Below are 14,213 nucleotides of genomic sequence, written 5' to 3'. Positions count from 1 at the left end.
GCATATATATATATATATATATATATATGGATGAATTAAATTTTAGGACAGCAGTCTTTTGTGTGTGTCCCCTAAATTGGCTGTGCATTTTTTCAATCTGCCTGAGAAACAGCAGAAATGGGGGCTGTTCAGCCCAGCATCTTTGGAGGCTGGGGTAATAGGGCTCCCATGGCAACCAGGGTACCACTCTCCATGGCAACCATCCCATATCATTTGTACAGGTAGTCAGAATGCCAAGACCTTATTTGGTGGGACACAGCGGGTGGGAGGGGTGCACATTTGACCTGGAGTTCCAGTGGGGGGGCTGGCTGGCTCGGGGCCGTAATTAGAAGTCTAAATTGTAGATCATGCTTGAGGATGCCTCTGCAAACCATTCCTCTGTTTATGTGGTGTCCAAAAACATTTTGCTACCTCTGTGAGGTGTAGCAACAAATCCCCACCCAATTCTGCTTTGCATGCGAAGTCTCTCATGTTGACAGGAGGCATCTGGCTGGATCTCATGGGAATGCAGGCGGAGATAGGCCTTTGGTCCGGTCCAGCTGGACCTCATAAGAGTCCAGAGCTGTGAGGACAAGGAAATCTACTCCAGGACGGTCTAGGGACCAGAGTGCATGATAACTCAGTGGTGCATTATGACTCAGTGCAAGACAGCTTCTTATGTTCATTTTCCACTTTAAGTATGGCCCCTGTTTCAGTTTTGAAGGGTGATGTCATGCGCCGCCAGCCTTCCTGCAACCCGGTACTTCTTATATTTCAGACCACAACTCCCCATTGTCCCCGATGTTTTGGAGCATGTATTCCACTCACCTCAGATGTTCTGGACCACAACTCCCATCAGCCCCAGGAGCTTCAGACTACAACTCCCATCAGCATGGCTGGAACCAACAAGAGTTGTAATCCAAAATATCTGGAAGGATGTTGAGCAAAGGCTGTCCATACATATTCCACCTTTTCCAATTGTGTGTGATCTTGGGAAGTGCCAGACAAATCATGAAACTAAATTTTGCCCGAGAACTTTTGTGTTATTGAACCGAAACAGCCCTGGAGGATGAGAACCCGGTGGTGTGAAGGGACTCTGCAGCACAGCAGCAAACTCTGCCCAAGATGTTTTTGGCTACAGAGGAGCTGACATCCAGGATAGCGGTGATGGAAAGACCTCAGTAGGTGGTCATTTCTTCAACCTGCAAGATAACAAAAAAGGGCCTTGAATCGTCAGGACAAGAGGCTCCCTGGCTCGACACAGTCAACCCTAATTTGCAGTAGTTCTATAGGGTATTACTTGGAGGCTGGCAGGATCCAGGATCTCTCTCACCCTGACCCCAAATGCTATGGGCACTTATGATGCAGATACCTCTCTGGAGCCATGGAAGGAGAAGTCCTATGATTGGTATCCTTCATCAACTTGGTGCCCTGAATATGTTTTACAAATCTCTCCAGTGGGGGGCAATTGAGGTGATGATGTCCCTATGAACCTACTTGATGGTAGAGTTTCTAATTTTGAAAAGCCACTGAGGGGGAGCTATTTTGGCCTTTGAGGGGGTGTTATTGCATTTGGGATTCTCGATTGCACCAAGACTCAATTGAGTCATTTGGGTATATCTGAACTCACAGAATTCACAACCACAAAATGTAGAGATGGCCACCAACTTGGATGGCTTTGAAAGAGGATTAATCGAATCCACAAAGGGTAGTCAATGCCTAGTAGTCACAATGGAGATGCCAGAACATAGGCAGTTGCAAGGGAGATGCTCTATCACTGAGCTGTGCCTATGAATAACAGTTGCTGGCAATTGCAGTAGGTTGGGGAAGGCTGATTCTACTTCAGATTAACTTGTCCCAGCTATAGGGAACTACCTTTGGACACCTGATACAGCAAACCCAAGCCTAAACCCCAAGGATTATTGCTCAGTGGTATAGCATCTGCCTTGTAAGCAGATCTCTGGTTCAATCCCTGCTGGCTTCTCTAGGTAGCATTGCAAGGGAAACTCCTGCCTGAAATTCCAAACAGCCACTGCCAGTTAGTGTATGGTCCAGTCTTCCTATCTTCCTATGAGCTGCAGCCACCAGCTTAAATGGCTTCAAGAGGATCAGACAAATTCACGGAGGATAAGCAGGCTATTGACAGCTACTATCCACAATGCCTATATTCTCCCTCCACTGTCAGAGACCATAGGGCTCTTAATACTAGTTTCTCAGAATCGCAAGTGGGGAGTGTGCTGCTGCTCTGACTTTTCAGCTTCCCGTTGGGAAATCTGGTTGGCCACTGTGAGATGATGGTGCTGGACTAGATGCGCCCCCTTTGGCCTGATCTAGCAGGGCTCTTATGTTTTTAGCCCCATTGACCAGGATTGACCAGGTGCCTCTCAAAGATGGGTGTAGAATACTGAGGGGCCCATCCATATTTCTAAGGATGTATTGGAATCAAGTGTGGTTGCATTATTGCATAGAGCATAGTAGCCAACTCTGGGGACCGAGGTCCCTTTGCTCCATGAAATATTTGAGGGGGTGTATTATTGCATAGAGGGGGCTAGGTGTGTGCATGTGGGTTCAGCTATTGCAAGGGGGGTTGGGGAGCCACAACATGCGTACAGGATAGGAGGCGCATCGTTGGTCAGAACAGGGTGAAGAGGCTTCCTCGCTCTCCGATGCTCCTGACGGGCACACCTGCTGCTGGGCAGCAGAGTCGGGGCCTGCCGCTGCTTCTGGCCCCGGGGAGGCGGTGGCGGTGCGGCGCCGGCTCCTGCTGCGGCTCCGGAGCTGGGAGGATCGGGGCCCGCTCTGCTGCTGGCGGCGGCGCTTGGCGATGCTGGCGCGGATCTTGGCAGCGATCTTGCGCTCGTGGCCGGACGGGGAGGTCCAGTTGGTGCGCTGCTCCCTCTCGCGGCGGCTCCGGCCCTTCCCGCCCGCGCCGGGCCCCCGCGGGCCGCCCTGGTGCGTCCGATCCCGCAGCCGCTCCACGCGCTCCTCCGAAGGCGACGAGGAGCGGCCCGACTCCTGCTCTTCCCCGTCCACGCCGGCAGGGGGCTCAGCCGACACAGTCGCCAGAGCAACCTTGGACCGGCTGCGCGCACGCCGCATCTTGGCGCCGCTCCTCCTCCTCCACGAGCTGCCCGGCTTCTGCTTCGCTATTGGCGGCGCGCGGCGCAAATACAGCCCTCCCCCGGGTTGCGTCATAGAGCCATCACCCCCTCCCTCCCCGCAGGGTTGCCATAGCAATGCGTTGCCAAGGCCTAGTGTGAAGCAGGCCCGGCCTTTGCCAACCTGGTGCCCTCCAGGTGTTTTTGGACCACAGTTCCCATCAGCCACCTCGCAGTCCAAAACACCGGGGGGGGGGGAGGATCAGTTAGCTACCCTGGGCTTGTGCTGTCATAGCAGGTCCACTATATATATCATATAAAAAGCTGCATATGAACATTGCAAATAAATAGAAGAAGAAGAAGAAGAAGAGTTTGGATTTGATATCCCGCCTTTCACTCCCTTTAAGGAGTCTCAAAGCGGCTAACATTCTCCTTTCCCTTCCTCCCCCACAACAAACACTCTGTGAGGTGAGTGGGGCTGAGAGACTTCAGAGAAGTGTGACTGGCCCAAGGTCACCCAGCAGCTGCATGTGGAGGAGCGGAGACTCAAACCCGGTTCCCCAGATTACGAGACTACCGCTCTTAACCACTACACCACACTGGCTCTCAAAATAAATTTTATTTTATTATTCTATATTATTGTAGCCTTATGAGGCTTTGCCCTCGGGTGGGAAAAATATTGCGCCCGGGAAAGGGAAGTGGGAGTCAACAGACACTCAAGGAAGAGTTTCAGAGAAAAAGCTTTATTTCTACCATCCATGAACTGGTAGAAGGAGCAAGTGTGATAACTCACAAAAAGCATGCACGAGTTTACAGTCATGTGCACAAACATATATACCCCTTCCAGTTCCCTCCCCCTTTCTCCTCCTTCTTCCATTGCTTTTATTATCATTACATTTTTGCATGATAGATAGATGAGATAAATGAAATCATATGTGTGTGTATTTTTATATATATATATATATATCTGTCTGACTCGGGAAATAAATAAAATGTCATTTTATCATTACATATTATCATTACATTTATTATTATTTGAACATATTTATATATGATGTTACTCTATTTTTGTATAATTATTTAAATCCATTTGATACCACCTTTTATTAAGAAATAACCCCAAGGTGGTTTACAATGATAACAATTCAATGAAGATATAAAACATTGATCTATTTAGAACAATTCTCAACATTTTTTTAAAGTAGGAGATGAATTTTTAAACTTTATTTAAAGCCATTGTCATCTCTCCTTTCATTAAGAATAACTCCAAGGTGGTTCACAATAATGATGCAAAATCATTCTCTAAAAACATAAAACATTTATTTATTGGTGGTGGGGAGCACAAGCCACTTAAAGTGGTGAATATCACAAAAAGTACAGTAGCCAAGAATCATTCAAACTGTTAGCAGTGGCCAGGAATTCCCTGGCCAAAAGGTGGCAAAAGAGCCTATTACATTCCTCACTACGGAGATTACATTCAAAAAAGATGTGACCCAAAGTTTTGACAACTTCACCTCTACAGGGACACAGATGACCCTCCTATGGGACAGCTCAGTAACACCTTTCCAATATTGTGGAAGGGAGACAGTTAGATCTGGCCTGGCAATATTTGGGGATTGTCAGATTATTTAGATACAAAAGGCTTGGTGATATTTGTGGATAGTCAAATTATTCAGATATCTAGCATACCTAGGAAATTCCAATGTTGAATCAAGATACAGTGGTACCTCGGGTTACATACGCTTCAGGTTACAGACTCTGCTAACCCAGAAATATTGCCTCAGGTTAAGAACTTTGCTTCAGGATGAGAACAGAAATTGTGCTCCGGCGGCGCGGCAGCAGCGGGAGGCCCCATTAGCTAAAGTGGTGCTTCAGGTTAAGAACAGACCTCCAGAACGAATTAAGTACTTAACCCGAGGTACCACTGTATATCGGAGAGCAAGTTCTATGGGCGTATGATATAGAATATTGGCAATCAATATCCTTTGCCCGTTGTGCTGGGAGAATTATTTTGTGTGCAGGGGTAGACCACAGAGAGGCCTAATATATGCAGTTTAATAGTATACTGATGGTTTAAAGTCTAATTTTAGATTCTCCCTCCCCCCATGACAATTCCCTTGGCACAGTTGGTCATACTTAGCGGATGGCGTTGCAGTGCGTCCATAGAATATTCACTCCCATCTTTCTTCCTGTGGTTCAAGGGACAATAAAGTCGCACAAGGGTAGCATTCATGGCTCCAAAGGATGTCATCAGGACCCTCTTTGTTTCTCTGAACAAAAGGGACTCATAATGCGGAACGGCTGTCCAGCAAGCCCCAGATAGAGCCAAACAACAGGGGACCTACTGTCTGGATCCAGTGTGTAGATAGTAACTATGCCTGATGTCTTTGAATGCTCTGTCCTTTCAGTATGAGTTAATATAAAGACTGGATGCTGGGAGAGGGGAGAAAGTTTGACCTAGAAAATACAGAATAATAGAATTGCAGAGTTGGAAGGGACTCTTAGGGTCATCTAGTCAACCTCCTGTTTCCCATGGCTTTTAACTGAAAAGGCTACTGCTGCATTTTGTTTGTTGAATTTTACAGTACTACTGGCTACATTTAAAGTGACTGAGTTATTGTGATTGAAACTGTATGTTATAGAGACATTACAGATTTGCTGTCGATGTAAGCTGCCTTGGGAAGTCTTGGAAGAAGGGTTTGGAAATCTCAGGGATAAATAAATAAAATTGGTTAAACAAGAACTCTACAAAACAATATTTATAAAATCTCAAATTCATACATTCAAATAAAAAAGCCACACATTAAAAGTATTTAAGACATAGGGATTCTGCCTGTTTTAATTTATAGCGTTCAAATTGTTGTAACTTGCCCTGGGGCCTGCTGTTGAAGGGTGGCTGATACATTTATTAATAAAAATAAAACTCAAGAGCAGATCAATTAAAATGAATGTCTATGACTAATTTAGGTTGGATACAGCTCACTATCAGAAGCATCAAGAGATAATAATCTAATCGGGCCACACACTTGCTGGATTAAGTGGTTGATAATTTTCAAAATAAGATCATTATCATATTTATCTACTGCATATTCCATATATCTACCAGATGGGAATCTATGCTGCTTACACAATTTAAAACCACACATATAAAATAAGAAAAACTAAAAACGTATTTAAAAATAATTAAAAACTGTAGTGGAATAAAAATAATACAAAAAAATTAAAGTAACCCCCTGCCAAAGGATTCGAACTCTGAGCCCCGCCAGAATGTAGCAGTGGAGGACCACGCCCATTGGCTTCCCTTGCCACGCACAAGCCTCGCGATATCCTCCTATCTAAGCGCTGCTAGCGGTGCGGTGGGTGGGGCCGGCCGGTAGGATGAGAGTGGGCGGGGCCATGAGAACGCACGCGCCCGTCGTTCTGATTGGCCGGCTGGCTCCGCGTCTGAGAGCGCCACGTTCAGAGAGGAGATAGAGAGAAAGGAGGAGGAGGAGGAGAAGCCGCAATAAGAACCCAGGCCGAGGGGCGTGAGGGGGAGGGGGCGTGGCTCCTCTCAGCCAATAGGTGGGTGGGAGGCAACACGCGCGGGCGTGGCGCGACGTGGTTTGCGTCGTGGCGTGAGCTTGCGCGCGCGCAGGGGCGAGAAGTCTCCTGCCGGGTCCGCCTAGGCGAGGGCTGGGCTAAGATGGCGGCGCCCGTCCTCCTGCGAGTCTCGGTGCCGCGCTGGGAGCGGGTGGCCCGCTACGCCGTGTGCCTGGCCGGCATCGCCCTCTCGCTCTACGCCTGCCACCTGGAGCGCGAGAAGGGCCGCGACCTCCACTATCGGGCCCTCTGCGACCTCAGCGACCGCGTCCGCTGCTCCGCCGCCATCGCCTCCAGGTCAGGCGGGCCGGGGAGGAGACCCGCTCGGGGGGAGAGGGTGTCCCCGAACGTGTGCAGAGCGCGTCTGACCTACTCCCCCGCCGCCCCCCGCGAGGGTCTGGGGTGGCCTGAGTTATTTCCCTCCACGGTGCGGAAGGGCCCCTGAGCATGTACAGACCGCACCTGCCCCTTCTCTCTCGCCAGTAACGCCCCGACGCGTATGTCCTGCTGCTTCCACGTCCTTGGGTGGTTTCGGGTCTTGCTGGGCAGGTGCAGAGGGTGCAGTTCCTATTCTGCCCATACTTAGGCCGGGACTGATAGCACCAATGAATTTGGGTGATAAAAGAGTGGAAGGAGTTAGCTGTGGGTAGAGGGTCGGACTGGGAGACCAGGGTCCGCGTCTCAATTCGGCCATGAAGCTTATTGTGTGACCTTGGGTGCCAGTCACGGCCTCTCAGCCTGGCCTACCTAACAGGGTTGGCGTGGGGATTAAATGAGGAGAGGGGAAACCATTTATGCCACCTTGAGCTCCTTGGAGAAAAAGGTGGAAAATAACTGCAATAAGTAAATAAAAAATTTTGGGTCTCACCACTATATAACTGCCCTAAGGGGGTGATTAATGTTGACCTACAGGGTTGCAGCTGACAGGTCTTGGAGCAAATCTTGGTCACTGCTCTTTGATCTAAGAGCTCTGGCTCATCATAGGATATTGTGGGAGAGGTTTTGTGGACAAGAGTGTGCTTCATCAGATATGTGAAGTGGTTTTAGTTACCGGACAGAAACAGTACAAGAGTATGAGGCCAAAAGACCACCTGTGTACATGAGAGAGGATACTGTACATATCACATAGGAAGAAGAGAAGCTGTCAGAAGAGTAAAATACCCAGTCAGAGTGGGCGTAGCCTTCCATAAGATGAACAATATCTGCTAACACCTAAATAGTGTGTTGCATTCTGGAATTTCTGCTGAGGTCATTTGGTGACAAATCTGCAACCACATTATAGTCAAATAACCCCTAAGATTAGCATGAAGAATTCCTGTCCTACAGGGAGTGGTTTTAGGGTTTGGTTTTTGTGGAGAAACTTAAGTAAATTGATAAAACTTTTAACCTGAGGACAGGGACTGATCTTTGTAGTTCTTCTGATCTACTACAGTGGTACCTTGGTTTGCATACATCTTGGTTTGCATACGTTTTGGATTACAAACACTTCAAACCCCGAAGTGTGTGTCCCGGTTTGCAACCTTTTTTTGGATTACAACCCCTTTTTTTTAGAGGCCCCATTGGTGAAAGCGCGCCTTGGGTTACAACCTGTTTTGGTTTACAAATGGACCTCCGGAACGGATTATGGTTGTAAACCAAGGTACCACTGTATACTGATATTTGTAATGAATTCTGGGAGCCTTTTTCAATTAAAGAGTGAGATAAAAGGCTTCAAATGTTAGAAGATTCAGTTACTGAACCAAGTTGTGTTGGACCTGTTTGGGAACTTTTTCCAGCAGAGAGTGAGGAGGAGAGGGAAGGCCCTCTATACGTGTTTGGGTTGTTGTATTTGAACAAGTGTTCTAGATCTAGACTGTTGGCTGAATGTAGCCTCTTGTTTTCTCTCCAGACCCTTGGAAGAAATTCTTTTGCAAAGAGGCTTGGGCTCCAGGATAAGAGCTGTGCATGCTAGGAATCTGTATGTGTTGAGCAACATTTTTGAGTAGGAGAGGGAGTGGCAGTGAATGAGTGCAAGGTGGAAGCAGAGAAGGGGAAAAAATGGGTGAGGCTGTGTTAGCTGATGGGTGTGTGTCTTGGACTGTTTCGATTTTGGCTTTGATCTACTGTGTGGGTTTAGAATGTCATGACAGGCGACATCCAGCAGGCCTCACTGGGTGGACTGGGTGACCGCTGATAGAAATTAGGCTGTGGGGAGGAAGCAGGAGGTGTCAGCTGACAGATTTATTTGGACTGAGACCAAGTTCCGCAGTAACCATGTGTATCATTGTTAAAGCAGGAACTTGCATAGTGTCTCAGAAGCTAGCAGGTGGGGTGAGGTTGGGTGTGGGAAATGTTTGGGAGGTAAGGTTGGAAAGGTTTATTGTGGAGTGTGGGTTTGGGCAAGCAGCAGTGAGAAAGGAGCTTGTCAGATTGAGGGATGAATTAAATGCGCTTATCCAGATAATGTCAAAGAACCTTGTTTATTATGCAGATACAGCCTGTGTTCCTACAAAAGCATTTCCCACCCAATAGTAAGAGAACTCAGTTCTGTCTTGATCTCCACTGGTGAAAGAGGCCCCAGTACAGGGCAGTTTGAGGCATTGTTAAGCCTTCGGCTCTCTTGGAGATCACTCTCCTAATGCAGTGGGGTTTGCTCAAAGCTACAAATTCCATTCTCCCAAACTCTCATGCATTTATTACTGCCTTGTATTTATCAGTAATATTGTTGACATCGGTTATAAGGAACTATATGTGGGTGATTTTCAGTGAGCAGATGGAAGAAAGAGGACAGAGTACTTTGACTCGCCTGTCATGGGAAGCACAACTATGCAGTGGGCCAGTGCAAGCAGAACAGAGCTTTCCAGGCCTCCTCCACCAGGCTAGTACATACTTTTGCAGGCGAGTGGTTTTTCCTCTTTTATGCAGATATCCCCCAGGTTCTGCACCAAAGTCCAATGCGTTATATTGACACTCTGCATTTTGCCACAGTGCTAGCTTGCTTGGTGTCATAATACTTTAATCCTTTTCAAAAAGATTTTGTAAATTCCTTGTGCTTTCATAGGGAATTGTGATCCACTTCCTAGAGCCAGAAGTGTTGTGCATGCTCCCTAATACCATGGACTTTTATCAGACATGCTATAAATTTTGCAATATTCAGATACAGTTTTCACCACATTTTGAGCAATTCAGTGAAATAGATTCACTTTTTTTTAAAGACACACAGCCTGTGCAAAAACTTCAACTTGGTTTTAAAGCCCTGTGTCTATCTTAGGTTAAGGGGAGTGTTGTCAGACAAGAGGCTTACTAAACATCATAAGATTCCTGAGGAAATCTTATTTGTATGAAAGATTTTCATCAGTACACTAGCAGTCTCAGAAAGTCTCAGTTTTGCCCTGTTGCTATTTATCATGTTGACTTGCTGATAGTTTGGCAGGCAGCAGCTAGGGGTTTTTTGCCTGTATTGTGTGGAGGCTGGATTGACAGCTCATTCCTGTTGGGACAGGGTAGGGGCCCTTTGGTTTGTTTTGTCAAACAAATCCCTCAAGTAAAAGCATATTTTCTCCACTCCTTAACAATAGTGTGCTGTTTATCTTTTTAGTTATACTTTGAACTGAGTTTCCCAACCCTTTGCCACGATGACCTTCAGCTCGTATTTGCTGCTAGGCTTCCTGACCTTTCTGATTGACCTCTCCTGCCTCTTTTCCCGTCACATCTTTCCCTGCTGCCCTACTTATTGAGCATTGCTTGATTCCTAGCTGTTGTTTGCCAGAGTTGGCCAGTAGACAGCTGATAGAGTGAGTCGTGGCACAGTTGGATTAGCTTGGCATGCAGGACAGTGTAGAGTCCACCCAGAGGGTCAGTTGAAAGCTAGAGCACTGCCAGGTCAGGGGCTGGCCCAGCAAGCCCATCTAAAGACAGCTGGGATGTGGCTGAAACGAAAGAGAAGCTAGCAGACTGGAGGAACAACAGTTCAGTTGGTTAGAGCACGATGCTGATCATGCCAGGTCACAGGTTCAATCCCCCATATGGGACAGCTGCATATTCCTGCATTGCAGGGGGTTGTACTAGATGATCCTCAGGGTCCCTTCCAACTACTACTATATAGCTTGGCAAAGATACAGGCTCTGGGGAAGGGCCATAACACAGGGATGGAGCATCTGCTTTGCATGCAGAAGGTCCCAGGTCCAATCCCCAGCACTCCCAGGTAGACCTGGGAATACACCTAACTTGAAATGCCAGTCGTTGTTCACAGTACTGAGCTGGATGGACCAGAGGTGTGACTCTATATAAGGCAGTTTGCTGTGTCACTATTGTCCCAACACCCACCCCAAGAATGAACATTTTCATTCATCTCATTAGCGGATGTGTTTGAAGCACATTGTTGCTCCTGCAAGGGAACTCCCTGAACATTACAGGGGTCACAGGTCAAGATATGCTCCTCTGGCAGAGCCGAGCAGGAGATCTTGTGCACTGCTGGATGACTATCATTCTTCTTTTCGCCTTAATTGCAGCCAGATATGAAATTTGATGCCCTGGTAATAAATAGCAGCAATATGGCACAGCTAAAGGGAATCATAATCTGAAGACTGGAAAACCAGAAGGAATGATTGATTTAAAGACCTCCTTCATTGTGCTGTGCAAGGATGTCTTCTGCTCAGAATCCCCCTCCAACTTTTTCAGATGGCACACAAAGTTGTCTTGCTTCTCATTTGGGACTGGAGAAGACCCAGGTGTGTCGTTGTCTAGAAACAGTGGAATTTTTCATGCCGTGTCTTCTGGCTAGTTCCTGGAAAATCAATCTTTTTTGGAAGCTGGCTCCCAGAGCAGGTGTGCTAGATTTAAACATACAAGGTGTTCTAAGATTTTCACAATTAAACTACAGAAGTACTGTTGTTGTTTAGTTGTTCAGTCGTGTCCGACTCTTCGTGACCCCATGGACCAGAGCACGCCAGGCACTCCTGTCTTCCACTGCCTCCCGCAGTTTGGTCAGTACTGTACTGTACGGGACCTTAAATATACTTCCTAAATTGCTGCCAACTCCACTGTGTTCAAGGTAAAGCTGGATGCTTGCTGGAAGAAAGGAGGTAATCCTAGCAGGTGTAAGCATAGGGAAGTTACTTGCCTTCCTCTCCACATATGCTGTATGTTAGCCATTTGTGGCGTTAAAAGGAGCCAAGCTTTCTCTGCATGGTGGCCTAGAGATGAGATTGTTCATCATAGGGGACCAGGCAATTGATTTATTTTCGGCCCTTTGCTACAGTTGAAGTTAGTGGACTTTGCATTAATCACATATGGAATTTCTGTTGGGGTGTGTGTGTGTCAGGTGTTTAACCTTGGCAGCTCCCTGCACATTCTCCTGAAATATTTGCTAGCAGACGTACCTTCTGTAGGTGAAATGTTTTCTGAAGTTGTGTAATGTTTTAGAATACTTTTTCCCAAATGCATCATGGGTTGGGCATTTGTGTGCTTAGGTGGTGATTAGCAGTGGTTTCCCAGTTTGGAATTGGGTAATGTGGGTGAAACTTGAACGGGAGTGTGAGAAAATCCTTATCTTGTACAGGAAGCCTTCCTTAAAGTTAGGCACTCATTGCACTTGGAACCTAAGAAAAGACCTACAGCTGGATCGTGCCAGTAGGGGCGTATTAGTCCAACATACTGTTCCCACAGCAGGTAACCAGATGCCCCAGTGGGGAGTCTGCAGGCAGGACCTGACTGTAACACCACCCTCCATGGTTTGTGATTCTTATCCTCAAGCCCAGCTCAGGCAGAAGTGGAGGGCCAAGGATCATATCCAGTTTAAGTCATACTCAGAGTGGAGCTACTGGAGTTAATAGAAGTGATTAATGTAGAGCCACTAATTTCAATAGGTCTCCTCTGAGTAGAACTTTGATACAGTCTTGAACTCGCCCCCTGCTTTGGATGCCATTAAAACAGGATTAGAGAGATTCATGGCAGCAAAGAGGGCTACTAGCCAGGGCCGCTCTGCTCTGCTTTCACAGTTGGAGGCACCAATTCTCCTGAATACAAGTTGCTGGAAACCCCAGGATGGGAGAGTGCTGTTATGCTCGGATCCTGGTTGCGGGTTTGGCACCTGACTGGTCAGTGTGAGAAGAGGGTCTCTGGACTAGATGGGCCATTGGCCTGATTCAGCAGGCTTTTCTTACGTTCTTATGAACCCCTTTGCCAGCCCTGCCCAATTTAACAAACTCAAATTCGTGCATGGCCCATTCATGGCCTCGCTGGCTACACTACAGTGCAGAAGGACTTGCTAATAGCTGGTGCTGCTCAACTGAAACCTGAGTGATTCTTTTAAGGGCAAGTTACATTTCATCTGATGTAAAACCAAAACAAAACAACCACAAAAAACTCCAATCCAAAAACCATCAAAAACAAGTAAAGCAGGAAAATTAAAGAGAGCAGCTGACAGATGACCCGCAGTTTCAGTAGCAATGGAAACAACATAGCAAGTTTATGGACTTACTAATCCCCAAATCCTTTATTATCCCATAACAAATTTAATTACTAAGCAGAGGAGCCACAGAGCATCCCGGCAAGAATTAGCAGCAGCAGTTTCTATTTGAGGTTTGCATAAAGGGTTCTGTTTAGCGGTGGTATGAAGCTGAAGGCTCACCACACTTGCCTGAACTCCACAAATGAGCCCTTTTTATAGCGGCCCTCAAGGGCCGTTGAGGGCACTGCCTGCATTCCTAATGCTGCAGAAAGCCTTCCTTGGCTTGTCTGGAATCATGGTCAGAAATTAAACTGTGAGGTCATGGTTTTAATATCCTTAAACCACTGGGAGAAATGAGGTTGACAAAGCGGTGAAGTCAGGCTCAGTCTTCGTTAGGGCTAGGCAATATCTGCTTTTCAACTTCGTGATACATCACCAGCTAAACATCTCAATATTTCACCCTCAAAGCCAGCCACTAGATGAAAGGGAAGCGCTTATTTCATAAAATTTATACACCACTTGACTGTAAGGGAGAAAAGCCCCTTTTAAGTGGTTTACAAAAAGGAGGCAATAAAATTCATAAGAAAAATTAATGGCAATAATTGAAAACTTTCACAAAGTTAAAATAATGATAGACTAAAAACAGATTAAAACTCTTCTCAACTTTCTGAAGATCTGCGTCGCCTTGTCTAAACAAGAATGCTTTTAGCAGGTGCTGAAAAGAGTACAGTGAAGGTGCCTGCCCGATGTCAATAGGCAGGGAGTTTCAGAGTGTATGTATTTGTTTTATTTATTAAATTTGTATACCGCCCTTCCTCTGCAGATCACAACATAAAGTGCAGGTGCTGTCACACTAAAAAGTTGACTTCTTACGAATGTGGAACGGGTATTATGTGGCAACTAACAGGGCCACTTCCGCTGACTAAATGGTGGGTAAATGGTTCCCAAGTTGTTATGGGCTTTATATGCTAATAGTAGTACCTAGCAAATTGGTAGCCAGTGAGATCTTTGATCACAGGTGTTACATGCTGTCAGCGATCGTGCCACAGCATTTTGCACTATAACTGCAGCTTCTGAATCAAATGATTCCAGTCTTCTCTGTCATGTTGTATGTGTGTGGCAGA

At 46.6% G+C, this 14,213-nt stretch overlaps 2 protein-coding genes across 3 annotated transcripts in view; one reads left to right on the top strand and one right to left on the bottom strand.

The window, feature by feature from the left end:
• Positions 1 to 1,001: 1,001 nt before the first annotated feature.
• On the bottom strand, positions 1,002 to 3,189 carry LOC308464651 (uncharacterized protein). Of its 2 annotated transcripts, none has more exons than XM_080984110.1 (2): positions 2,590 to 3,189; positions 1,002 to 1,181 (listed from the first exon to the last, which is right to left on the bottom strand). In XM_080984110.1, the coding sequence occupies exons 1-2, from the start codon at positions 3,172 to 3,174 to the stop codon at positions 1,158 to 1,160; spliced, it is 609 nt and encodes a 202-aa protein (XP_080840236.1). In that variant the 5' UTR covers positions 3,175 to 3,189; the 3' UTR covers positions 1,002 to 1,157. The 2 variants fall into 2 exon arrangements, with proteins under 2 accessions (XP_080840236.1, XP_080840237.1); XM_080984111.1 differs by having other exon boundaries at positions 2,665 to 3,189.
• Positions 3,190 to 6,679: 3,490 nt separating this feature from the next.
• The window catches only part of VKORC1L1 (vitamin K epoxide reductase complex subunit 1 like 1), a 15,009-nt gene continuing 7,475 nt past the window's right edge, over positions 6,680 to 14,213 (top strand). The window contains exon 1 of the mRNA XM_080984047.1: positions 6,680 to 6,956. Within this exon, the coding sequence (XP_080840173.1) occupies positions 6,763 to 6,956 (194 nt within the window). The 5' untranslated portion in view covers positions 6,680 to 6,762. The remainder of the gene's footprint in view (positions 6,957 to 14,213) is intronic.

Source organism: Podarcis pityusensis (genome assembly GCF_964106645.2).
Source record: "Podarcis pityusensis genome assembly, chromosome: 15".
NCBI classification, from domain to species: domain Eukaryota; kingdom Metazoa; phylum Chordata; class Lepidosauria; order Squamata; family Lacertidae; genus Podarcis; species Podarcis pityusensis.
Note: the sequence above shows the minus strand (reverse complement) of the source record. Positions and strands in the feature narration are given on the sequence as shown.